Below are 27,390 nucleotides of genomic sequence, written 5' to 3' on the forward strand. Positions count from 1 at the left end.
TCACTGTGGGCTCGTGACTTCCCACCCAGCGACTGTGGGAACAGCTCTTCCTGAACCCATCGCCCACGACCCCTCCCCACTCCCCCAGCAGACTGCCTTAGGATTCGGCCCGCATGGCCTCCGGCAGCTTTCTACACTGCTGACCACTCCCTCCCTCTTCATTATGCCCTCTGCTACCCTGCTACCCTGGTTTTCTCCTCCTCTGTCTCCCCAGTGTCCTCGGCAAGGGCATCCCCCTCCTCGTGCCATGAAACAGCACAGCTCCTCAAGGCTGGGCTCATTCGTGTCCACAGCTACAACCATCACCTCTGGTATGACTCTCAAATTTCCATCTGCAACACGTTCCTCTATTCTGACTTCCAGACCCATATATTCATCTGTCCACTTGTCATCTCCTCTTGGCTATAATGAAGGTACCTCAAACTCAACATGTCCAAAACTGAACTCATGATTCTTCCATCAAACCTAGGTCCTCTTTGAGTGAATGGTATCACCATCCACCTAATCTCACAAGTTACACCCTAGGAGTCATCCTTGACAACTTCTCTCCCTCTTTCCTCGAGTGTGAATCAATCTGTAGGTGCTGTTCATTTTCTCTCTTAAATATCTCTCCGACTCACCCCCTCCAGCATCACTCTGGTCTAAGCCACCACCAGCTTTTCCCTAGAGAATGGCAAAGCCTCTTGACGGTTCTCGCCGTATCCATTCTGGCTTAAATACCAAATCTGATCAGGTGATCCCTCTAGAGATGCTAGAGCGTGACAATGGTTTCCAAATGCTCTTAGAAACCCTGCCGTGGCACGCACACCATCCGTGGCCTGCCCTCTGCCCTCCTCCCACGCGGCCTCCCTGCACTCAACAGCCCCCTTCCCATCTCTCTCCAGTGACAGCGCCCCGAGCTGTCCTCAACCACGCTCCCTTCTGCCGTGGGGCCTATGCACGAATTAGCCACTCTGCCTAGAACGCTCTTCCCTCCCCCATTTCCCTGGGAAACTCTCACTCATCTTTCTCAGCTTGGGCATCGTTTCCGTCCCTCTCACAAACTCAAATAGTACCAGGCACCTCTCATCTGCAGAACTCACTAAAGTAATCCTGTAATTTTCAAATACAATTTGTGATCACTGAAGTACTGTCTGCCTCCTCACTCCCCAGGTATCGGGGAGTTTCCTGGGAACTCCGTTGCCTAGTGACGGGTATATACAATAGATGCTCAGAGGAAGACAAAATAGTTGAAAACAAGTTGAATACCTGAACCAGCTGCTTCAATAAAGGCATAAATTACAAACTTACACAAAATATAGGAAGTGGGACCAGGGGATGTTACCTCGGGGCAGATGAAGAACCCAGAACTACCAGCGTTCGGTTGAAGGGAGACCCATACGCACTGTGGCAAAGCGTGAGGGCAGAGAGAAGGAGTAGCGCTCACGCCTGCAGTTTCAAGCAAATACTGCACACCCTGCAGCGGTGCAGGGACTGTGGCTGGAGAGACCTCTGTGAGCTGAGTGGTGAACAGACGGGGAGTAACAGTGGGACCATCAAAACTTTCCCACAGAAACAGTGGAAACAGTACCAAGAGGCAGTAGAAAGTATGTTCGAAAAAATCCTACTAGTAAAAATAAAAGTAAGCTTTGGAAGGCATTTGCTTTTTACTCTCAATACCATAAAGAAGAACTAAAGGAAGACATAACAGCATACCTGTATGGGAAAAAAGAAAAAGCTTCCTGAGTACAGGCAGATATAACAGAAAAACAGGTGAGAAATGGGACCTGATTTTAAAGAAACTAAAAATCTAAGAGTTAAGAAAACCTAGGAATGAACATTCAAAAATGGGAGAAGGTCTAAATTTTAGAAATTACGTTTACTAAGAATATAAAGTGTGAGCAAACTGGAAAAAAAAATCAGTGTATTTCTTTGATTCTTCTATGTGCTCTTCTCCCCTATATTTTAACCTTTCTGAAGCTGGGGTTCATCTGCAGATTGGCTGGTCTATCTAGTGCTGTCTCCTGTTATATTTGCACCTTCCTGCCCTCCAGAGTTAGCAAATAGTCTTTAGGAGCCAGGAAATGCTTTTGGATAAGAAGGCTGAATACTGCAAAGATGTCTTGTTTTCCACAAGTAAATTCACAGGTACAATGTAGTTCTAATGACAACCCAATGGGTTTTTTTCTTTTAAGAACTTCAAAACAAAGATTCTCAACTTCACCTGAAACAATAAACTGATGAGAAGCACCAAAAAAAGTCTTGAAGAAGAAGTGCACTGCAGGAGACATGCAACCTCAGACATCAAAGTACATTACAGAGATCAGCTTCTTAAAAGGGTGTGGTTCTAGAAACAACAGAATGAACAGATTAGTGAAACAGAAATAATCCAAATATAACAGAATGGGAGCTATTTTAAGAGTGGCAGTTCAAAATAATCCTGGGATGACAAGCTAACAATTCAGGACCATATTAAGTTAAATTACCACCTCATAACCTATTGTTTTTTTAAAGAATCCAAATATAGGTAGAAGGTAGAAGGTCTTTCTAATTACCCTTCGCAAGGGAGAAACCTCATAAAACAACAGATTTGAGTATTTAAAAAATGTAAGGCTTCCCTATACTCCAAAATAACATAAATAAAGGGCAATGTCAAGGAAAGGTTCGGAAAAATATTTGCAACAAATTATTAAACACACATAAAGCTCTTACATATCATTTGAAAAGAAAATGTCTTCATGCTAAAATAGGCAAAAGACATGACAGAACAATCATAGCAATTAACCAACAAGAAAGTACAATGACTAACAAATCCTTGTAATTAACACATTATGAACATAAGACTGGTTTCCTTTTCTCAAGACCTAAGATGAGCGAGATGAGAAGATGTGTTGACCAATGTGAAGAAACTGAACTTGGGGGGAGAGAGGCAGCGTGTTCACAGGGGTCTGGGGAGTCCCTGGTGGGTTTTGAGTAGAGGGATGTGATCTCACTTAACGTTTTAGAACGTCACTCTGGATGTCGTGTTGAGAACAGGCTGAAGAAGCAGCAACCCCAGTGAGAGGCTATTCATAACCCAGGCAAGACACACCAGTGGTGGTGATGTGACGGTCCAACCATCCTCCTGTCACTCCTCATAACCTCTACAGCTAAGTGTGTGTGTGTGTGTGTGTGTGTGTGTGTGTGTGTGTGTGTGTCCAATCGGCATAATTTCCTGATGGACTGAATCTGGGGTTTGAGAGAAAACCAGGGGTCGTGGATGACTCCAAAGTCTCTGGTCTGAACAACCATCACACTGCATTGATTGACAGCAATGGAGATGGGCAGTCAGAGCAGGTTTACGGGGAAAGATGAGAAGTTCAGTTTTAGACATTATCTTTCCGGCATCTTACAGAAATCCAAGCAGAGCTGTTGAGTAGACAGCAGGGTATGTGTAGAGTCTGGGCTTCTGTATCTCCTATCTAATTTCTTCCTCTGGTAATGAGGTTTCTGTGAGGAAATGAATCACTGGAATATGTTTTCACTAATAGCTATTAGTTGTAAGCACAGAGAACACATAACTCATTTCATCCACACGTTTTGCAATACCAATTAATGAAGAATAATTTTTTAAAGTCTTCAAATGACAAAGATGAAATTAATAAACACTCTCATTTAGTACTGTATGAAAAAACCTACTGTGCTGTAATAAATAACTTTTACATTGTCATTAACTTAAGCTTGATTCTATCTGCTCCCTTCGTATTATTCAATTTTAATTCAACTTGTTTTATTATAATCTTAATGCTAATCCTTTCAAAGATGGCTAATAAGTTTCCAAGAGAATTTGTACAAACAACAGGATTATCCTCCTCTTTACCTTGTAAAATGTGATTTTTTTAAATAACAGCTGTGATGAGGTTAGAATAACAAAGGCCCAGAGCAACAATGCTGATTTAGGCCCCTTTGACCACTGATCTACCTTATCACTTGAGGGCTCATTTGCTTATTCAACAGCCATTCAGTGAGTGCAGGTGCCGGGAATTAAGATAAACAAAATATGCCCTTGCAGCCAGAAAGGGGCTCAGAGGCTAGTGCAAGTTCAGATATGCAAAACATAAAATGCAATCTAATAAACGGTGTCACAGAAAGCTACAGGGAGTTATGAGATCAGGGCAGAATGCATCAAAATCCAAAAAAGGTTAAATTAAGCCCTAACATACAAGTTTATGGAAAACACATACTAAACAAATATTGATTAAAATGACCTGAGTGCAAAAGGTTAAATATAACTTAATAGGGGAATGTTTTTGTGCTACCACATACTAATCTCTAATGGCCATACTTAAGAATATCCACTTAAAGTGTTTTCTATTGAATAACTAAGAATTATATATGCTTATGATTGTAATTCTTTGATTGAATTACTTAACTCTGACATATGCCTCAAACACCTAGAGTGAACCTCTGTTAAATTCAATAAACAAGGAGCCCTTTAGACTGAGATGTCCCTAATGTCTCAGCAGCCTGCGTATGCAAAACAAAACCTAAGCCTGTAAATATCTCAGAGGAAAAGGAGTCAAAACCTAAGGACAGCCAAACACAAACAGCCAACCAGGTTCCCAAATAAGGCTCAAGCTACAGCCAATCAAATCATTTCCTGGCTTCGCTAGCCTCCTCTCTAGGAAAAGCCTTTTCCTTGGCTCCTGTCTTGGGAGCACCCCTAACCACTTCTGGTTTGGTGCTGCCCAGCCTGGACCAATTTTTGCTCGAAGAAACTTGAAAAATTTAAGATGCCTCAGTTTATCTTTTAACACCTCTTTACAGAGGATTACAGTGTTAATGTCACTTGCTGGCAGCTTGAGACACTTTGTTGTAAAACATCAGTGGCATATCCAGAAACACGTCTTTGATCAATGAACTTTAAAAATGGACGCTGAATTTTTTACTGTTACACTCTCCTACGCAGACATTTAGAAAGCAAATTAAGAATTCTACATTCAGTGACTATTTAGGCTTCAATCTGACAGAAATTATAAAAGTAAGCATGCAAACAAGCATGACAACGAAAGTAAGAAAATGACATGTTTACATTGATTTGACTTTCTCTTCTTGCAAAAGCAACGGCGGATTAACTGGTTAATTCAAGTGATTTTGTTAAAAGTTCGCGCAAATTGTTTAAAGCTATGTTTAGAAAGTAATAAAGATATTTAGAGTATCATACTTAATTTGTATGTGGACATTTGTGGGGGAAAACATGGGCTAATGAGGGAAAGGATGATTAAGACATGTGGATAACTATTTAAATACTTGAGCCAAGAAATGTACTAATATGGAATGGCACGAAATGTAAATTAACACAGGATCTGGTCTTTTAATTTGACAGCTGTTTGACAACTGCAAAATGGAAAACTGACCTCAGACAACTGCAAATAAATGAGAGACGATTAAGGCAAAGAATTTCACATGGAATGATACAATATCCATTGTAGTAACTCCTCACAGGGGGATAGATAAATGCAGGCTGGAATTTTTATTGTCTTTGAAGGTGCTGATACTCAACGGACTTAAATTGCACAGAGAGCTGTCTGTTACTCCGTTACAATTAACGGCACTTTCTGAAATGTAACCCCGTCACCATCGGTGATAAAATAATTGTAAACACATTTGAAATTTCCAGGTGTTTCTTGAAGCAATTTTCAGTTGGCCCTCCTTGGCTTTCCCTTTTGTATGCTACCACAGTGCCATACCCCCTTTCTTAAATTTGGAAATAACGAGCTCTTCTATGGCACAGCTCGCGAAGACACACGTGTCCAAGAAAGGCAGCCGCTTCATCTCCAGCCTGAGATTCACCGGCTTGATTCTATCTAACTCACTGAGATATTTTGTGCTTCACTTTTCTTGGCATGATGAAAATAAGGGGAGAAAAGTACATTCCACCATTTAGTTGTGAAAATTCTGTTTTCAGAAGGAAGATTTTTCTATGCTTTCTTCTTCTTAAAAAAATTTTGGTAAATGATAATATATAAATTGTGTGTCCTATTTCAAAGGCTAGACTTGGGGGTGGAGTCCTCAAGGAAAATTCAATCCACTGACAGGTTTTGTTTGGAATACACAGGGTTTCAAAAAATTGAGCCAACACTTCACACTGAAAACTCAGGAAATTTCACAGGAAAACCCAAGTGTCTAGCTTGTATTGAAAAACCGGAGGTTCCAGCTGCACGGGTTCTGCATTGATCTGGGCTGAGCACAGCAGCTGCTCCCTGGTCAGGGCACTCACCCTTCAGTTCATCAAGGCCACCACACAGCCCTGAAATGGCAAATAAAACATGGAAGGAAGAGACACCAAAGCATTTGTCTCTGAAGTGGAAAAAATCACTGTGGGTAACTGAGACGAATTCCCTGTGATCACGGAAAAGGTTAAAAAAAAAAAATCTCACTTCTTAGGCTTGTCTATAATCACTTTCCAGCAAGACTGTTTCCTACAAACACAATTATAGTCCCAGGAACTAGGTAGCCTAAGGGGCTGGGGGGTGCACGGCTGTATCTGCCCCCAGGTAAGTCCCTCCTCACCCCAAGACGCAATCCACAGGAAGACCGGGGTGGATGACGAGGCCAAGCACAGGTTTCCAGTTTGCTTCTTCAGCATCAACGCACTGACTGTCTTCCTCACGGACGGGTTAGGCATCCCCTCTGTGTGCCCTGAATGCCTCAACCACTCACCACAGTTGGGATTTTACATTTATCTGTGTCATTTTTTGATTGACATCCATTTCTCCCACCAAACGATAAGCAACAGTCATCACTGACTCATTCACACGCTGAGCTCCTACTATGTGTTGGACCGTTTTCTAGGCCCTGGGGGAAGAGCAATAGATAAAACAAAGGTCAGAGGAGAGGGACAGGAGTGCAGAGTGTGGGCCTGCCCTTGGCTCAGGGCCGGAGAAACCTGAGCGGAAGTTGGAGCGAAGCCACGTGGACACCTGTGAGGAGGCAGTGGGCACGAAGACCCCCAGACTCTCGCCAGGAGCGTTACTGACGGGCTGGGGTGAGGGCAAAGAAGCCGCGTGGCTGGAGCTGGATGAGCAAGGCTGCCAGAGGGAGGAGAGCAGCACCCAGGCGGGGGGACTTGGGGTTTTACTCTGAGTCGATCCATCCACACGCCTCTGACATAACTTCCCTCTGTTTGTCCAAGATCTTTATTTTCCCATCACAGAAAACACCCAAAATGTTCACACCAGTCCCAGCCCACAGAGTGCAGCCTCTCTACTGTCCTCAAGTCCAGGCTGCCCTCTGCCCCCAGCCCCCATTCACTCTCACCTGGATGCCCACCGCCAGTTTTCTGGTACCAGCTCTCCACATTTTCGTTGTCTCTGTCTCCTGGTCGGATGCTGGCCCTACCCATCTCCACCTGGAGACGCCAAAAGCGCGGCAAACATTACCCGCCACCCCTCTCCCCCCAACTCCACGCCGCCAAATCCAGACTGCATTATTATTTCTTTGCCAAGACCTGCTCCTTCTTCTGTGTTCCCCACCTGTGCATCATGGGTGGATGGCACTCTATCCACCCACTCCCCCGTGTCAGAAATCTACCAGGTGTGTACACACCTTTCTTTTCTGCACTAGGACATCAAATTAACGATCAAGTCCTCTAACTTGGCATCTCTCCTAACGATGCCCCTTCAAGCTCTCATGAGCTCTACTTGTTATCTGAACCGGTCTGTCCTCAAGCTTGGTGTCCCAGAAAAGCTGAATCAATTTTTATAGAAAGAAAATCTCCCCATCTCCTTTCCTCAGTCAATAAATTCCTGTTAATAAGAAGTCATAATAATTAACATTGCCTGCCTGCCTTCTAAGTACCGGGCCCCTCTCTAAGAACTAACTGCGTCATTTACTTTCTCAACAACGTCCTCTGCTGAGACAGGTTCGGTCAACCGCCCGAGTCACAGGGCTCACGGGTGGCAGATACCGAACCTCCACCAGCAGCCGGGTCAGTGAGCCTGGGCTCGACCCTCAGCCTTCCTGGCCTCTGTGAGCGACTCCCTTGCGCCAGAGAAACAGACAAGATCACTGCCCGCGCTGAGCTTACAATCAATCAATCATCCAAACGCATCCTTACAATCGTGAAAAGCGCCATGAAGGCACGCTGCCCAGGTGATGCAGGTGGGGACCTGACGCTGCTGCACTGCCTGCTTCTATGTTCATCGCGTCCTCGTCCCTGCCTGGTGTTTTCTTGTTAAAATATTTATCGCCCACCTTTTGCTTTTCCACTTAAACTCCAACAGACGAGCGACCTTCCTGCTGCCAGCACCAAGCACAGTGCCTGGCAGGACACAGGCCTGCAGGAAGCGTCTGCTGAATGAATGACACTTCAGCTGTGATCCCGGCAGACTCCATGGTCTAAGACGGGGGCGTGGAAGGAGGTGGGGCTGGAGAGGAAACGGACCACGCAGTGTCCGTGGGTCAAAGTCAGCGCCTTCTTCTCCACCCTTAGAGTGCTTGAGAGCCGTTACGGGTGTGATGGCTTTATGACCACCCACCATGGTTGCCCAGCACCTACAGGGTAGTCGGGATGCTTGAGCATGGCAGGCCAGCTGCGATGCCCCACCCCTGCTGAGTCCTTCGGCCGAATCTCACAGCACAGCCCCAACCAGGGCCTCAGTCTCCGGGTCTTTACTCATGACCTTCTCTCTGCCTGGAAAGTTCCCCTCTCACACGCATCTAGCTGGTAAACACCCACCCGACCTTTGGAGGCTCTGGTCCCTTCTTGGGGAAGCTCTCCTGCCCTCCAGAGGGGGCAATGCCCACTCCCGGCCCCTTCCCTGTACAGTGCCTGTATTCTTCGCCTATACTAGTGTGCTTTATTATTCCACTGTACTTATTTACACAACTGTCTTCCCTACCAGGCTAGGTGCTACTTCAGAGCAGGGACTGACCTTTTGATCACTGGCAAAAGGAGCCGATGAACGTGCGAGGATCCTTCCCGAAAATGACTTTCAGGAAGAGACGACCACCTGGTACTAGCATTTCCTACTACGTAACGGCACCCTGCTTTTTTGGCCACGGGCAAATCGGAGCCTCTCTCCAACAGGCGGGGGATGCCGGGGAGACTCCAACAGCCTCCCCCCTCCCCGCCGCGGCGATTTGGACTTGAACTCAGCAGAACAAACAAAACTCTGCGCGAGTGAAAGCCAGCTCAGTCACATCTTCCTGACTTTCAAAGGCATTAAAGCAAAGTCCTGAGGCCTGATTGTTCACCACATACTTACGGAAAGCATCATTTTTTAATGTGACCTGACTTTACTTAAGCCAGAGGCATTTGGGATGGCTAAATATCTCTCTGCTGAAAAACTTAAGAACGATTTTTCTTCTTCTGCGAAAACATGTTAGACTTTGAATCCGGGGACTGTCTAATTGTTCCAGGTTAACCGCATGCTTATTTAAATAAGCTATTTTGCCATTCCGTCATTTACTCAAGAGCAAGTGAAAATCAAGGAGGGAATCCAGGCTCAGTCAAAAGTGTCCTTTACTAATACCCTAATTTACAAAATCCCTGAATACTCTGATAAGAACTGAGAATCTGGTCTTAAGATATTTTTAAATTCTTAACATCCCACGTCTTGTTTAATCCCCATTATTTTAAATTAGGAGTTGACAGCATTAGCTTTAGGAGAGAGATCTTTAGTCACGTATCTTGAGCAAGCTGTTTAAGGAAATTATACACAGCACCGTTTAATCCTTCGTATTAGTTCACCTAATAACAGCAATATGAACAGTAGCAATTTTCTAGATCATCAACCATATTTTTGCTAAAAGTGGTATCAGAATAACATAATTTTACTCAGATATATTAATGAAAATGTTAGGATAATACACTAGACTTTTATTTCAGCCGTAGTTTTCTTTTTTATAAGCTAGCAGGTAAATATCTTCTAGGATTAAAGAAATCTCCGTTGGAATAAAAGCTAAAACTGCGCATTTTCTTAGTATTTTAAGGTTACACAGTATATTTTCAGGTATAAGGATACTCTATATTACAAGCATACATAAATCTTATTAACTACCCAATTTTCTCTTTTGTTTCATCCTATCTTTACACTCCATCATTCAAATCCTTTAGAATTTCTTTGTTCCCCCTGTGATCACTGCTTCCAAGAGAAATCTGGCATAGGATCTGAAGGAAATGCCAGAGTGAAATTTTCCTTAAGATTAATCACACAGGTAAGTAATTTCCCCTTCTTACCAAACAATATTTTCTAAAACTTCTTGGAAAATCGATAAGACAGGACTGGGTGGTCGTGAAAATGTAAATTTTAGGATTTACTTAATTACTTACATACAAATTTTAAAGGTCTAATACCTTGCCTAAAGCAGTATGGAGCTCCTTAACTGGTTAGAAATAGCAACAAACAAAGGATCCTCAAAAGTCGGTTTGCATTCAAGAGCACAGGTCTAACAGATCTGTTCCACTGTCCATCGCTGACAGCCTGATTCCTATTCTTATTCAAGTGTCTGGAAGTTCAGTATGGAATTCAGAGTCATCAAATGACTCCGATTTTAAAGTGAAAATACTAAAACATTGAAATTTTTCACGTGTTAAACACTAAGAGCAGCGACTAAGACAAAGAGAGTGTGAGTATGAGATGGCTTCCCAGGGTCAGTCCTCATGGTCAAGTTGGACATCAGTGTCATCAGTCAACCAAGAGTCAACCTCACCTAGAAAACAGCGGGGCAGGGAGGCTGGCTCCGAGCAGAGAACAAACAAGCTGAAGGGATTCAGATGAACAAGCTATCAGGAAAGGCAAAACATAACTGAAGACTTGGGGAAAAAAGAAAAGAAAAGAAAGATAATTTGGGAAAAACTCAGCCTGACTCCTGCTGGGTTCAGAAGACAGGGAGCCATCCAGGCAGGAAGCAAGTTTCTAAACCTCCCACATCACAGTCAATCACAACCCGCTGCCCAGAGACACAAGCCAAGAACCACAACTCCAAAAACCTACATTAGTATCACTTCCATTAATTCCATTATGTCTCAATTAAATTCCTGCTTTTGCGATTTATCAGCCTTTTTCACCAGTATTTCTTAGATTTACCAGCACTGACTACACAACTCCACACGGCTATGAAGTGGCAGAGGACGAATAATGCCTGCTGAGCCCAAGTCCCCACATATTCCAATACCACGTGCAGGTGTTACACGCTTGAAATAAATATATACGCATATTCACGCACATGCATATATTACAGTTTGCAGGGCTAACCTAAGGCTCTTAGTACACTGAGGAAAATATCCCATTCTCTACATTATGACCCTAACTGGAGATAACTGGACGGTAACCAGATTCTGAAAGTGGGCCAGAAACAGACCACACTTTTATATCAATAACAATAATAACATCTAACATTAATGGAGCACTTGGCTTCTACAGGGCGTAAGTGCTTCAAATCCTCCCTGTCTCACTAGAGACAGAGACACTGCCGGCCCATGACGGCTCCTTCACCTCCAGGGTTCCGCAGCAAGGATGCCAGTCAGCTGAGGGAAGGTGACTCAGTCAGTGGGAACAGCCCTATTCCGAGTGGTGCCCGGACTAACACATTTCAAGCGAGGGGAAGAAGCAGTGAACTAGGGGCCCACGGCCCACAGATTCTGCTCTCAATTTGACCAGGTTCAGATGTGTGATCAAGTTTTTTCTTCTACAGCACTGGGACGATGCCACCTCAGAGTTGTTGTAAGAAGCAAACAAAATAATGGTCAGTTAAGGTGGCATGTAAATTATAAAATACTGTCTACGAATATATGTTCGAATTATCGTCATCTCTACATTTGCTGGCCAAACTTCACCTAGAGTTATGCGGTTATGAATTCCAATGCCAAACTCACTCTACTTAGACGGATCATGCTGGAGTAAGGAATCAAATGTAATTTAGGAACTATTTGGGGTTATATCAATGCAGGGAAAGAGACTGCATTGAAAATGCATTTTCTTTCTGACGTTGCTCAGTAATGCTCATCATTTGCCTTATATAAAAAACATATTTAGTTGGAGACTTTTTCCCACATGCTATTCGAAGACTCTGCAAAACTGATCTAGCGCAGTAGCTAATCTGAGTCATCTGACTAAGCCACAAGTTGCAGACTGCAGAAGCCTCGGAGTGAACGCAAGTTGCCCACCAGTTAAAACATCGACGTCAAACAAATCACAACATTCAGAAGAAAAATACATTTCTCTTATTGATTTTCCTTACACAGACAATACGTTCTATACATCACATCGCCAGTGTTCGCTGACATCAGCCTTCCTCCCCCAGAATACAACACCGAGTTTCCTAACCACTTCTGTTCAACATGGAAGATGAAGTCAACTCCTATTGCTCAAGGCAGACTGCAGAGTCAAAACAAAAAAAACATCAGAGAAAGGGAAAACAGAGAAAGATGCTTTAGATACTAATCTCATATTCACTGAGAAAACAGGAAAATCTTTATCTGTCTCTCCTCTCACAGTTTAAAAGGCTGTGAATTTTCTTTTGCCCTACCCACCCTAAAATTCAGAGCTCTTTATCCAAAGCTCTTCCTTTTTACCTTACTTCAGCCATGAGAAGTCTCTCAAGTACTGTCAGTATCAAACAAAAAACAGGTCTCTTCTTGACCCTATTTTATTCACACCTCTTGATCTCTTTCATTTCCTTTCATAAAAATTCAACACTCTGATACACTAGATCCCAAAGATAACATGACCTTATCTCCTTTACCTCTCTAATTATAACCTCTCAGATCTGAAACTCTACTTACGTTTTGTGCCTTTCTTGTCATTTTCTCCAAAATAAAGTCTCTGAGAACATCAATAGTTCTTCTCAGAGCTAAGTCTAGGTTATGAATTCATTCATCATTTATTTCATCTTTCAAAGGAGCCATTTTTTGAAATCCCATGAACGTAGATTTAAACAAACAAGCTAATACTTACAAAATGCTTAGAACCTTACTTGGCATCTGGTTAAGTGCGAAATAAGTGTCAGCTGCGACTACTGTTATGGAAATCTCTTACTACTTTCCCCGGCTTCCCCCATAAATATTCCTTTTTTTCCCAGTATGACTTCCTTTGGAATTTCACCCTCCTGGCCAGCTATATGCTGTGGGAAGAGGTGATGGTCAGACAAGATCAGTAAATCATAATCACTGGTCTCAAGGAGTTCAGCGTTCCCTAGGGATGAGCTACAGATGAATAATTTCACTGCAACACCACAAGAGCCTATTAACCACAGTTAGGAAGTGATAGACTGGGAGCACGGTCACAAGGAAGAAGGGACACTGAACTGTCACAGACAGGAGCGCAATGACCCATAGTTTGGAGGGATAAGGAGGCCGACTTTGGCTCAATAGGAGGAAGACATTTCGAATCATCAGGCTGCCCATCAACAGAGCCAGTTACCCTGAAAGTAAATGGCAACCGTAGTATTCAGTATGCCAGGGATATTATAAAAACTAAAGAGATCCAACACAAAACGAGTCACCAAACTTCCTGAACAATCTACCAACAGCAGAGTAATAATGGAGGAAAATATTCTTGGTCTTATTTGCAGGCGCACACACAGCACCACAATCAGCCTGACAGTAGATCCAACACGTAACTACAGAGAGGGTGAAGGTGAGGCAAGCCAGTTGACCCGGGTCCAATCAGTGCACTTGGGAGTAGAAAAGCCAGAACCCAAGCCCAAATCATTTGATACAAAGATGCTTTTACCACACCACACTTATAGTGAAAGATGGAAGGCGCAGGTGGGCTATGAAGAGAGAGACATAGGATTTCTTGTCTAAACTGAGTTAAAAGGGGCGTTGTTAATAATTACACAAGGAACACCAGCGTAAACCAGGCCACGTGGTCACCCCAGCCATCAGTGGGCAGTTACGTAAGAAGAAAGGTGAGCCAGAGACTGCCCGAGGCAGGAGCTGTAGCCAGGATCTAGAGTGAAACCAAAAGTAGAAATCATCAAAGCCGTAGTTCTCAACCAAGTCCCCAAGCAACATTTGGCAACGTCTGAAGACATTTTCAGGCGTCACAACTAGGGGGTTGGTGCTAACAGCATCCAGTGGGCAAAGACCAGGGACCATGCGAAACACCCCAGGATGCACAGGACAACGTTTTCCAGCCCAAACAGTCAAGAGGGCCAAGACTAAGAAACCCCGTATTAAAAATTAAAAGATCTGACTGTATAAACATATGAAACATCTGCACTTCAAAAACAACCCCAAAAAACTGCAGAAAATATTCCGACCTTACGTGAGAAAAAGTTAATCCAATCTACGTACTTCGAGACTTCTTAAACAAAGGCAAGCATCGGACAGCAAAATGGGCAAACAGAAATGGCAAATAAGCATTTAAACAGTCTCCCCAAATAAAAAACCACTCTACCTCCTGAGGAATCAAAACACTTTGAATTAAAAGGACACATCTAAGGTCACCTATAAACCCAGCATAGATTTTCCAATACGCAGCGTCAGTGATGAGCTGTCACACACTGCCAAGTGGAAGCGTAAGTTGATTTGAAGCAAACAAACAAAAAAAGACCTTCAGGGAAGAAATTAAGCTGTACTTAAAATCCATATCTTTTTTAATTTTAACTTTTTATTTTGAAAACTATGTATCTTTTAATACAGGGGCACAATTCCAGGAATCTACCTAAAGAAATAGTTGTGGACATGTTCAAAGATTCAGCTACAAGAATTTCAGCTCAGCATTATTTATTTGGGCAAAAATTGAAAATCCCTAAAATGTCAAATAAGGAGAAACCAATTAAACAAATCATGGTATATCTATATAGGACTCTTAAAATCATGCTATATAGCAAATATCGACATGGAAAGACATTCATGACATACTACTTAAAAGAAAAAATATATAGAAAATATACATATTATATATATATCATTTCTGTGAGAAATTAATATGAAGGTATGTGCGTGAAAAAAGTCTGCACAGTAATAACACAAATCACAATGGTAAGTGGTGGATCTATTTGGGTGCTGGGATACAAGCTACTAGAGCAGTGGATCTATTTGGGTGCTGGGATGCAAGATACGAGGGCAGGGATTTTTGCTTTTTCCCTGCTGTGACTCACACAAAACAGTGCCTGGCACAAGGGGACATAAAATAAAAAATGTTACTGTTATTTTTACTTACAGTTTCTCACTGATGTACAATAAACACTTTATTTTCATCATAATTTTAAATGTTGCTTTTAAAAAGAATAATTCAACGGCAAAACAAAACGTTTTACAAACAGAAATGGAAATAATGCCACCTATCCCACAGGGTTGTACGGCTTAAGTAATAATTTATGTAAATACGCTTTGTAAACTCTAAAGCATTGTATGAATATTAGAAATTAATTATTCTGCTAAGATCATACATTCCAGCATTAAATCATTTTCATAAATGCTTTGGCTGGTAGCCTTTCTCTCAGCAATTTCACTTCCAGTATTCTGTCCTTTAAAAACAGAGGTGCATGTGGCATTACTTGTAGAAGCAAAAAGTTGCAACCGTAGAGGATTGGCTGGGAAAGTTGTGGCACACCCATAAAATGGAATCACTGTTAAAATTCATCCTGTAGAAATGCACTTACTGACATACACTCTTGACCTTTATTAAAAAAATTCATATATGTGTAACATAAGTAAAATAATCCCCAATACAGCTTATTACAACAGTATCCGTTACGTCAAATAGCCAAGAGCTGTGATGATAATTTTCTGATAATTCTTATCTTTCAACTTGTTAATTCATTCTAATTGAATTTATTCAGCTTCTTCCTTTTGGTCTCTCGTTTTACAAGATTCGATCAGTCAAAGCCATCTATATAACATTTTATCTTCCAGTCGCTGAATTTTATGGATTGCTTTCATCCTTGGAAGGCATTCCCGCTTTCAAGCTGCCCTATGGCTTTAAATGAAGTATGCATATGGTTTACAAAACATGGGTGTAAAATTCCTTTTTATATTGTCATGTTAGTGGTTTCTTACATACACATGAATCTCTTTATGCATTAGTCAGGACTTCATAAATCAGAAGCTAAACCTCATTTTCGCTCCTTAAAAGAAATGTAAGAACTGTTTTCCAACGCTTTATTTTTCCTACTTTCACAAAGAGAGATCACAGAAGCAGGGTACGAAGAAGAAATCCTCAGAACTAAATGAATAACAGCTAAGAGAAGTATTAAAAAAATGTGAAATGCTACTTGAATCCTATTATAAACGTGACGGAAGGACATTTTCTCCCTATAGAACTCTATCAGAAGCTGGAGAATGTTCGGACACACCAACCACACATCTGCATTCTTTCAGTTGAACACCAGCTCCCTCAAAAAGGCAGGAAGGGACTTCGCTGGTGGCCCAGTGGTTAAGACTCCGTGCTTCCAATGCAGGGGGCGTAGGTTCGACGCCTGGTCGGGGAACTAAGATCCTACATGCTGCGGGTCGCAGATAAAAAAAAGCAGGAAGCGCTTCCTTTTTGCCAAGGACTCTTTATCTGCTGGTCAAAAACTCAGGCAAATTCTTGTGGCCTTGTGCTCTTCGTTCTGCTTACACTAAAGAAAAGCACTAATGAAAATCGCCTCACATTCCCTTATTTTAATTTTATGAGACTGCTTAACAACACTAGAACTAAAATATTTCCAACGTTATTTAGAAAATACTGTAATTTAAGAAGCTAACTGATACCATAATAACCATGAAATTCGACAGCAGTGGAAACCATTGAGATTTTTAAGTAATTACAAGGCTTCCCAATGAAATCACAGTCCAAGGCAAGAGGAAGGAAGCAATGTGATGAATACAGTAAGATGAAGAAATTATTCATGCGTCCAATAGCACTGATGAAGGGCGGACGCCACGCCCAACGCTGCTGCAGAGGGTGTGAGAAAGTTCCAGAAGAAGAGGAGGACGGCTGTGTGCGTGAGAGGTGGGCCAGGCGAGGAAACCAGCCTACGGAGGTGACAAACGGAAGCGACAGGCACTGCCACTTGTCAGCACAGAAAGAACCCCACCAGTTTAAAACCAACAGAACCCAACTCACCCCCTGCAGCAAACGTACTTCCTACAGACTGCGAACTAACATAGCCATCTAAACTCATTTAAACTTCTAAAATTTCTAAAACCTTGGTTTATGTTCAGCTTCCACAAATTTCTGCCTAAATGTAAATCATTTATTTCCTCCAGATATTTCTTTGCTACAACTGAAGGGTTTTTCCCCGTGATGAATTCTTGAACCACCTTTTTCTTTCCGGTGGTGGTGGGAGCGGAGGCAGGCAGCTCCAACTCAAGGCCATTCTGTATTATCTTTTATAATATTGGGGCATTTCTGAACGATTTGATGCTTATTAGTTTCTTGTTGTTTTCTGAGTCTCCACACTTTTGTCTGAAGCCTCTATTTAAAAATCCGTGTAATTGAAACAGAAGACAGCAGTTAATATCCCAAGGATAAATGCAGTTCTTCAATTTTTAAAAGGAGCCTGAAAACTAGAATGTTTTCCTGGCTTAATCTTTTGACCCAGATTTACAATTACATAAAAGTAATAATTTAAAAACTATTTTGAAACCTAGACCCCCAAATAACCACATAAATCCATTTTGCTTGTACTGCTTTTTATTCCAATTTTCATTAAAAACATGTTCATTGTGAAACCATGACCGTTCTCTTAGCCAGGGAATATGGGAGGGCAGCAAAGGGTAGGAGCAACTTGGAAGAGATGGCATCATGGTTTACAGGAGGGACAAAGGAGCAGGGCTGTCTGAACCTCACTGTAAGACTGTTTTGATGCTTAAAATTGTAACAGAAAATTAACTTCATTTGAAATAGATGGATCCTTCTCCAAAAAGCTGGTAACACATTGTAAACACCACAATGATGTTCGGCATCACCGAATGAAAACACTCATGTTTTTCAGACTACCGACTCACGCATGCACTCAGCCAAGCTGTTTTCCTGTTGGTAACTTGGACGCCAGTTTTAAAACCGTGCCAACTCCTCTTGGGTGTTCTGGTGATGAAAATGACTTTCCTTACGTTTTAGCCAAGACTTTTCCACCACAGCATCTTATGAGAAAGCCACAAGGCTGGGGCACCCCACAATGACCAGGCGGAGGGAAAAAACTATTTTAGAGAATCACTTTGATGTTTAAAATAATACATAATAGGGAAGGGAAGATGCATTAAAAATAATGTGCTAATTAATTTTTTGATATATTCTGACTCCACACACCAAGTTTACTGAATTTTTGATTTTTTTTTTAAGCTGGATATGCTTGTTTAAAATACACTGTTTTGCATAGTGGTGGTTTAAAACGCAAACAAGTCAAACCAAAGAAAGAACAGCACATAATAATGTAAGCGCAGGGGAATGTACCTGAAGTGGGTAAGAGGAGAAAGTCTGACGGCCCTAAAACACTTCCTAACCCCGAATCCTGGTCATTTGAGGCAGATACTCTAACACTCTCTCCCCTGAAAATATGTGAAAACCTTTCACCTCAATAGAAAAGACAAATTGATTCTGTGTCCCAGACCTTGTAGGACACAGGTTCACAGGACCTTCCCAGTTACAGGTGCAAGCCTGGAAGGTTTTTTTTTTTTATGTGACAATATCATCATCATAAAATCGTGATCCAGCTGAAAGGTGACACACTGACCTGATTGATGGAGTTGGCAGCGCAGGAAGCCAGGCCAGTTCCGACAAAAGTCAGCAGGAAGCAGGGCCAGTCAAAAGGTGCTGGGGCCAAGGCAAATCCGGCTGAGGTGGTGCTGACCACAAGGGCTGCAACACAGAAACAGAGCAGAGCTCGTCACCACGCAGGGCCAGACGGTAACGGCCAAGCAAGCCCCCTCCATGTGAAACAATCCACTACAACAACATGACCTGTAGGCTGATCTTTCATTAAAAAAAAAGTTTTACAAAACATTTTTCTGATTATAAAAACTATATGTGTTCACTATAGAAAAACGTCAATTTTCCTTTAACTCCATTACACTCAAAAGTGAAAAATAAGATAGGTATTTCAGATCCAGTCATTCACTTATTCACTCGACAAACATTTACTGCACACCTAACCCACAATCGGTACCGTGCTGGACATGAGGCATTGTTCTGAGCAGGTCAGGCTCTTTTTTGCCTCAAGGTCCTTGTACTTTTTGTTCCCTCTGCCTCTTCCCATAACTGGATCCTTCTCGTCCTTCAGATCTTGTCTTAAATATCACGTCTTAGGGAGAACTTCCCTGACCATCTCACGTGCGGGAGGCTCTCCCCAGGTACATCACCCTTCAATTTCCCTCCTGGTACTTGTCACACTCCAGCGCCTCCATGGAATATAAGCCCGTGGAGGCAGGAGCCCTAGCCATACCTACCTAGCAAGAGATGCGCAAAACTCAAGCAGCATCCTCCTTTGCGGAGGCTTGTCACTCTTTCCAGACATCACAACATCAACCACTAAGCCTTACAACAGGCTGTGTTCTAGGATCAGTCATCTTGTTTTGCACAACTCAGCAGCCCTGAACATGGGTTCAGTGGCTCCTCACGTGTCACCCCATGTGTGGCGACAAGCCAGGACTGGGAGAAGAGTTCTCAACACCCAGGCTCCTTCCCAGCAGTACCCGAAGAACAAAGGGTCCATGGTGTCAATGCGGGAATTCAAAGGAAAAGAGACAGCAGGGTTCTCCCTCTCAAAGTGGAACTCAGTAAATTGCTTCTCTCCATAGAGTAAATCAGTTGAAATAATTCTTGACTCTATTTTGAGACCTTGAATCTTAGACCAAAAGTAGACTACTGGGCTTCCCTGGTGGCTCAGTGGTTAAGGATCCGCCTGCCAACACAGGGGACACGTGTTCGAACCCTGGCCTGGGAAGATCCCACATGCCACGGAGCGGCTAAGCCCGTGCGCCACAACTACTGAGCCTGTGCTCTAGAGCCCGTGAGCCACAACTACTGAGCTCGTGTGCCTAGAGCCCGTGCTCCACAACAAGAGAAGCCACCACAATGAGAAGCCCGCGCACTGCAACGAAGAGTAGCCGCCGCTCGCCGCAACTAGAGAAAGCCTGCATGCAGCAACGAAGACCCAACGCAGCCAAAAATAAACAAATAAAGTTATTTTTTAAAAAGTAGACTACTTATAAACATCTATGGTAAGTTAAAAGAGTGTAGAAAATCCATGATAACTTTCTCAATATATAATTAGTAAAATCTAGAGTCACCAAAATAAAAAACAACTTTAGATGTCTCTAAATATCCAGGTCAATATTTTGTATTGTGATTTATAAAGAAGTTTTAAAAATCAATTACCACCATAGTGGAAAAGATAGCAACACAGTCACTGAACTGTCAAGCTAAAAATACTGTAAAAAGAAAATTCACTTTGTTTAAAATTGAAAAAGGTATGCAGACACACAAAAGCAGTGTTTTTCTTTTTATTTGCCCCCAGAGCATGACTGGGTAATGGACAATAAACACAGAAAGCACATCAAATTTTTGACTGATGGGTCAAGTGGTAAGTTGAGAAGAGACAGAAAGCAGTTTACAAAAGAATGACAGAGAGAAAAGGACAATGTTTTTTTTTGTTTTTTGGTTTTTTTTTTGTGGTACGCGGGCCTCTCACTGTTGAGGCCTCTCCCGTTGCAGAGCACAGGCTCCGGACGCGCAGGCTCAGCGGCCATGGCTCACAGGCCCAGCCACTCAGCGGCATGTGGGATCTTCCCGGACCGGGGCACGAACCCATGTCCCCTGCATCGGCAGGCGGACTCTCAACCACTGCGCCACCAGGGAAGCCCAGGACAATGTTTTAGTAAGACTTAGCAATGATTAAATTTACAAAATGGAAATACTGCCTCATTTAAAAATATACAAATTGTAAACGGTAATATACATTAAAAAACGTGTATTTTTTTATAATACAGGGGCAATTATTTTTTATAATACAGGGGCCAGTATTACTAAAAAGGAAGAAATCTGAATTTTGTAACACATTTCTAAAAAAAAGATCAAAAGCTAACAAAGAATGTATTTATACTTACTTCATCAAAGCAATTAATTTAAAGAAAGGAAAAGAAAATTGATAAACTGTAAAACTGACCAAAGCAATACTCTCACACAGCACTGCCACAATGGTAATTAAACTGTTCATTGATTTCCTGGGATTCATTACATGGAATCATTTTGCAGCACCAGGATCTCATTAACAGTGAATGTAATATATTCTTTCATTCACAGCACTTGAAATTATATTTTATTTGGTAATCTCATATTGTCCCTTCACAAATAAACATAAAATCAATGTCGCCAATGAAGTGTGACCCATCCAACAGAAGCCCAGAAGCGCTGTCCTGCAGGCCCAGGGGTGACTCTGGAGGTCCAAGGAAGAGGGATACCCCTACCCCGATGCACCCACTCCCACCTGCCCCTGGCTCGTGGGTGGAGGTCCAGCCCAGACACAATCACCGCCATGCAGAGACTCAGCAGCCACCTAGGGAGGTGCATGGTGACAAAGGCAGTCCTGACACCTAGCACAGCTGCAGCTCTACCCACAACTCTTTCTGGAACCATCAGGCTGGACCTAAGACTGGTCAGGGCCACGTCCTCCCAGATGCCGTCGCTGACAAGGAGTGACCAGATGCAGTCTCTGGTCTGCCTGTCTCCTCCAGGGAGAAGCTCTCTATAATTAAAAACAGCTTGTTAGATTTTCAAACGGTCGCAAGCAGGCACACCCTGGCTGGCCTAGAAGAAAGCAAGCCTCCCGTGTGAGCTACCTGAGGACCACATGGCAAAGAAGCCCAGGCGGCCGCTCGGAGCAGAGTGGTCCGGGGACCTCAGACGCAGAGATGCAAAGGTATGAGTTCTGCCAGCGGCCCCCGAGCCCCAGGGGAGAAGCACGGCCCCGGCCCACAGTGATTTCAGCCCAGGGGGACCCTGAGTGGAGGATCCGGCCAGGCCACACTTGGACTTCCGACCTTTAGGAACTACAAAGTAAGAACCTCGTGCTGTTTTAACCTGCAAAGTTTGTGGTATCATGGTTTGCAGTAAGAGAAAACGTGTGATACTGTAACAAGGGTGGCACTTAAGGAAGACTAGACTTCAGGACAGAGAGGACTGACCGGAGTGGAGGAAAGCTCGCTCAGGACCCATGCAAAGGCCACTGCAGGGAACCAGGTGGGCAGAGAGAGGACCTGGCAAGGGTGGCAATGGTGCAAACACAGGTGGCGTGAGGGATCTTAAGGCAGTGACACGGGCCTTCAATATGGAATAAGCGGAATGGGTACAAGCAGAGGAGCGAAACGCAATTCAGTGACTCCAAGAATAATAAAGCCCTAAAAGGTCAGAGGGAATTTAGGGTCAACTAGTCTCATCTCTGTCCTGATGGAGGAATGGACACTATCCCTGGATCTGGCAACAGGAAGCGGTTTCTCCCCAGGCAGCCCTGCACAGAAGGGCTCCAGCTGTGGGATGGGTCTCTCTCTCTCTCTCTCCCAGATCAAGTCAGGACGACTCCCTCTGGATAGAACCCTTGTCTCTGGAGCAACACCGAGTTAACCTCTCTTAGTACAACCTTCAATCATGCAAATGCCACTACCCACAGCCTCTGTCTCTCCAGGCGTACTGTCCACGGGACCAGCCATGCGGAGCCTCCATGCTCCTGTCCACACTGAGGGACACCTTTTAGAGAAACACTAGTTTCTAGTATAACAAAAGCACTCAGCACAGTGCCTGGCAAGTAATAAGGGCTTAATAAGCAGTGCTCTTGGTAATTATTAAAATGCACTTCAAGATGATGTATTTTTCCAGCCACTATGCTTAGACTTAATATTTCAAAGTGGTGTCTTAAGGAACTCTGAGAAACAGCAAAACACTTCACACAAGCTCCACGCGCCTCTGTCTTAGAACGTCCAGGGGAGTGCCCGGAGTGCAGTCCTTAAGAAATGTGGACTAACCATGATAGTGATAAAAACAAGACTTACATTTGTGAAGCACTTTGCAATGCCAAAGTGCCCTTACATTTATTTAAATCCCGGAAACACTGCACTTATGGGAAGAAAACATGAGAACTTGCACTTATATTTGACTTCTCAACCCTCTCTTTTAAAACACACACTTTGTATATCTTAAAATGAATATAATACATTGGTGTAAGAATACATGAATTTTACTTACAAGTAACTTTACATTTTTGTTATATATGACATATTTATATACAATAGCATAAACATTTTATAAATATACACACGTGCACTTAAAACTGTTTTACTGATAAAGTACACGACTAACAAACTTTGCAGAAGCTTGCTCTAAAATGAAAAGCAAGGCAAGCATTGGTGGGTATTACGTCTGATTTTATACATGGAGATCCAGGCGTCAACCAGCGGCAGTGAACTCAATCTACCGTCTAACCCAGAGTCATACGCTTTAGGCATAATATTTGGCTCTCTGCTTTATGGGATGTACTGTAGCAAGTACTCCAAAGACTCATTTTCAGAAGAAAGTTCCGCTAAAGGAAGGGAAGATATACACACGCACCACCCAGCTGATGACAAAACCACCACCAGGCCAGCAGGGCTCGCAGGACACCGCGTACCTGCGCATAACCCACGACGCCCCTGCAGCACGGGTCTCAAGGGGGACGGCCACAGGTCCCAGAGGAGGGAGCCCCGCGCTGCGGGGACGCCGCCTGCACGTCCTGCGTGCCCGTGTAGCCAGGCTCCCCAGCTCCAGCTCGCAGTGTGCTTTCCAGGGCAGCCGGGAGCCACTGAAGGGTTTCGCCTTTTCCAATAAGCAATAGGTTTTCCCGCAGCAGCAGCTTTGTCAGGAACGATTTTTTTTTTTTTTTTTTTTGATAAAGGCTCAATACTCTGAGAACTGTTGGTCTCTGAGCGTAAGCACAATGGAGCTGCTTTCTCTTCTGAGATCGTCATTTAGAAATAACTCTAACGATTATATTAACACACTGGTCATCTACATCCTGCTTTATCTCTGTCTTTCAAGGCCTCGCTATTTTTCAGCCCTGGCCCCAAAAGAATTAAGTGAAAAACAAAACTCCAATAAGTCAATTTGGATAGTTATCAACTCTGATAAAAGATCTGCTCAAAAGATTGAAACCACTGGCTAAATGAGAGTTTGAGATTCTCTATAGATTTCAAATTATCCTTGTGATCTATTACATCTCATTATCCTTGATAGCAGATACTATGCAATATTATAACCCAAATCCTACAAGCCTGTGATGAATCTCTTGAAAGCTCTTTTATGTACAAAGCTGCCCAAGAACAGGCGGTTAATGAATTTGTACGTGGTTTTGTTCACCGGTGGCTCCAAGCAATGGAATGTTTTTGTTAGCAGATCTCAAAGTTCAAAATTATACAACTTAATTCAGAGGCAAGAATTAAGTTTTTCCTGATTTTCAGACGAGCATGTATTTTTACTTGGTAGCTGTACTTAATGATTTCTTCCTCTCTCTTCATTTCTGTTAACACCGTAAGCTTCAAATGGTTCAATGTCTAATTTAAGAGTTTTTAGCCTCCACAGCTTGGCCGTGTTCCGCGACCGTCCCAACGGTTATCTTACCCACACGTGTATGGAGGAAGGTGGCGACTTCTACGCTTATTGTTATGTTCAGATGAAAAGTCAATTGATGAGAGACACGGTACTTTCTTCTCAGCTACATTAAAGCCTGTCAATCAGGGGGTAACTGATTACAAACCATAGCCACTTCTGGTTAAAAGATAAAGACTTTTTAGTGGAGATTTTTAATAACACAGCTGCAAAACTAAGAACTTGCCGGGCCTTCTAGTTTTCCCCTTTCTTTTTTTCATACTCAGTGACCAGAGCTGGTCTTAAAAATCCTAAAACCAAATTAAAACCCCTAACTTCAAATTTACTGAGCAACACTGTTACCAAAAGGAAACATTTAAGTACAGTCCCGAGGAAGCGCTGGGTTTGCACCCAAACGGCATTCAGAAAAGGAAGATGAAATTGCTATCAGGTCGGTGACACACATAAATAAAACACATAAATAAAAGCTGTTTATATCCAAGTTAATTATGCAACACCGAGTGAGGGCCTAAGAGTGTTCTTTCAATCACAGTTTTTCCTTGAACCATCAAAGATTTTCTACTTTGTCGTCCTATTTTTAGTTTTCCTTTTCAATAAAGAAATTTTTCTTTTCAATATACTTCATAACCAACACCTTACAACCTTTGTAACTAACTAAAAAACGTTTCCATAAAACTGATGCTTATCAAGCTTTTAAGAAGTAAAAACACTTTTTGAAAAATGAGTTTGGCAAGAAGAAACTGTTAGTTGAGCACTTTTCATTAAAATAACGAAGATTTTTCTCAGTTTCCTATCAATGACAACAGGTGAAGGTGACACTCTACAAAGCAGACAGAGGAAATCTAGGGGCCCCAGGTCATCTAGTTCAAGTACAATACTTTTCAGTCACCACTAAACATTTCAACTATTATATCACAGGAAAATAATTATTTGTAATTAAAAGGCTAAGCTGTTCCAAATTCTACAAATGGTGGCAACAGAGTTCATTAGTTTTCTTTTTTTCCCATCGAGCTTCTGCTTTTTGAGCACCTATTATGGGCAGAACAGGAGCGAGGCCCTGGCAATGCAACAAGGCAGGAAGATGGATGTGGTCCCAGGCCTCCTGGTGCCCACAGGCTGGGGAAGATTCAGACAAGCCAGCAGGCATGGCCACAGAGCGTGGGAGCATGTCAGAGGGTGCAGTTGCGGACGGATGCCGTGAGGGAGGTGAAGGGCTCCCGACCGAGTGCCCGCTCACACTGAGCTCAGAGGTGTGACCGAAGGCTGAGGAGGAGCTGGCCTGCGATGGGGAAGCGGGGAGACTTGACTGCGAGAGGCAGGGCGACGGCAAGGACAAGGCCGCGGGGTGACGGAGCGCCAGACAGACCTACCCTCCTCCCCTGCCCGTGTGAATGCAGATAAAAAGCGGGCCCCTGTATTTTTTTTTTAGCAAATCACTGATATGTTAGCACTCCTCTTTTCATTCTTAACTTCCCAATTCACTATCCACCCCCTTAAGATATAAAAAAATAATGGTATTGAGCAAAAACTACTTTTAGTACTTAGAGATAACCCTGTAACATTCTTTTAAATTCACTTCTGTAAGTTTTTCGTTCCTTAATCTTAATAAATGAGATGCTACCATGTTTTGCTTTGAACTGGAAACCAAGCCCTTGATAATACCCCCAAGTGCTAATTAGGCACCTGGGCATTTCTGACCTGCAGGGTTGGGAAGCAATCGTCTCGTCTCCTCCAGAGATGCACTAACCCGCCCTCCACAGAGGAGGGAGGCCTGCTTGCGTTTGCAGAGTCTAAGAGGACTCCCAGGTGCCACGGTGATGGAGCCGTCCACTGATGGGGGGGAGGGTCGGGGGAACAGGCAGAGGGGAGAAGAGGCAATGACAGGTGAGAATTCAGATAAATTCGGTTTGCAGGAAGTTGCTGAGTTCCCACTTGATGAGAACTAAAGCTCTATTTTTTTCTGAAATGGAAAGCAAGGTAGTTTGCTGAGAATGAAGATGAGGTGGTACAGAGGTGGTGAATGAGTTCTCCAGGTAAGAAGAGCTCCTCAAATATGTTCTGGGGACCATGCCTACCAGGGCCCTCTGTTAAAATACAGATTCCTAGGCCCCATCCCAGACCTTGAGGGAAGGGGCTTATGGAGATGAAGCCCAGAAATCTGCATTATAACAAGCGATTCGAGGAGTTTCAGAACCACTAAAGATAGTGAAGTCCCCTAGGTCGATGATGGAATTTGGGGTGAGGAAGAAAACTTAGGATGCCAAAGCCTTCAGTGACTGTTAAATGCAACAAAGAAAGGAAAGAGGAAATTCCATGGGACCACCTGGCTCGTTCCCTTGTTTAGCTCAAGTTTCACTGTCAACCTAAAACCTACACTTGTCAAGGTAGTCTTGGGCTGGGTGGCCTTCCTCACTGTACAGTCCAGGGTTGACAACTCCCCAGCACAAACTAGGAGTCTCAAATGTGTATCTGATTATCAAGACGACAGGGAAAGACTGCCGACAGATGGCTACACGTCCACAACCACCACTGGGAAAGTGCATGTTGAGGTGGCAAAGCAGTCTTCATTTAAACACATTACATGTGAAGTGCACGTGTGGTGTAGTCCCAGAGCAGACCTAGGGGTGCTGTTCTATTTTCTTTGGAAAACTGGGGGTGAAGAGGTGGGCAGCCCTGCATCCTCTTCCTGGGAGGGGATACACTGCATAATGAGACAGCCCGGGGGGTGCTGTGAGAATACAGAGAAGCTGGATACCGACAGAGTTGACTAGGCTGGACTTCAGATGCTTTGGCTTTTTCAATGATAGAGGAAAGAATTTTTTACAACCTCCCTTTTAGCTGTAAAGCCATGCTGTACAGT

General features: G+C 43.2%; 1 protein-coding gene across 1 annotated transcript in view; it reads right to left on the bottom strand.

The window, feature by feature from the left end:
- The window catches only part of COX10 (cytochrome c oxidase assembly factor heme A:farnesyltransferase COX10), a 110,397-nt gene that overhangs the window by 69,718 nt on the left and 13,289 nt on the right, over window positions 1-27,390 (bottom strand). The window contains exon 4 of the mRNA XM_079903872.1: window positions 18,634-18,758. Coding sequence (XP_079759998.1) covers window positions 18,634-18,758 — 125 coding nt within the window. The remainder of the gene's footprint in view (window positions 1-18,633; window positions 18,759-27,390) is intronic.

This window comes from Stenella coeruleoalba (assembly GCF_951394435.1).
Source record: "Stenella coeruleoalba genome assembly, chromosome: 19".
Classification (NCBI taxonomy): domain Eukaryota; kingdom Metazoa; phylum Chordata; class Mammalia; order Artiodactyla; family Delphinidae; genus Stenella; species Stenella coeruleoalba.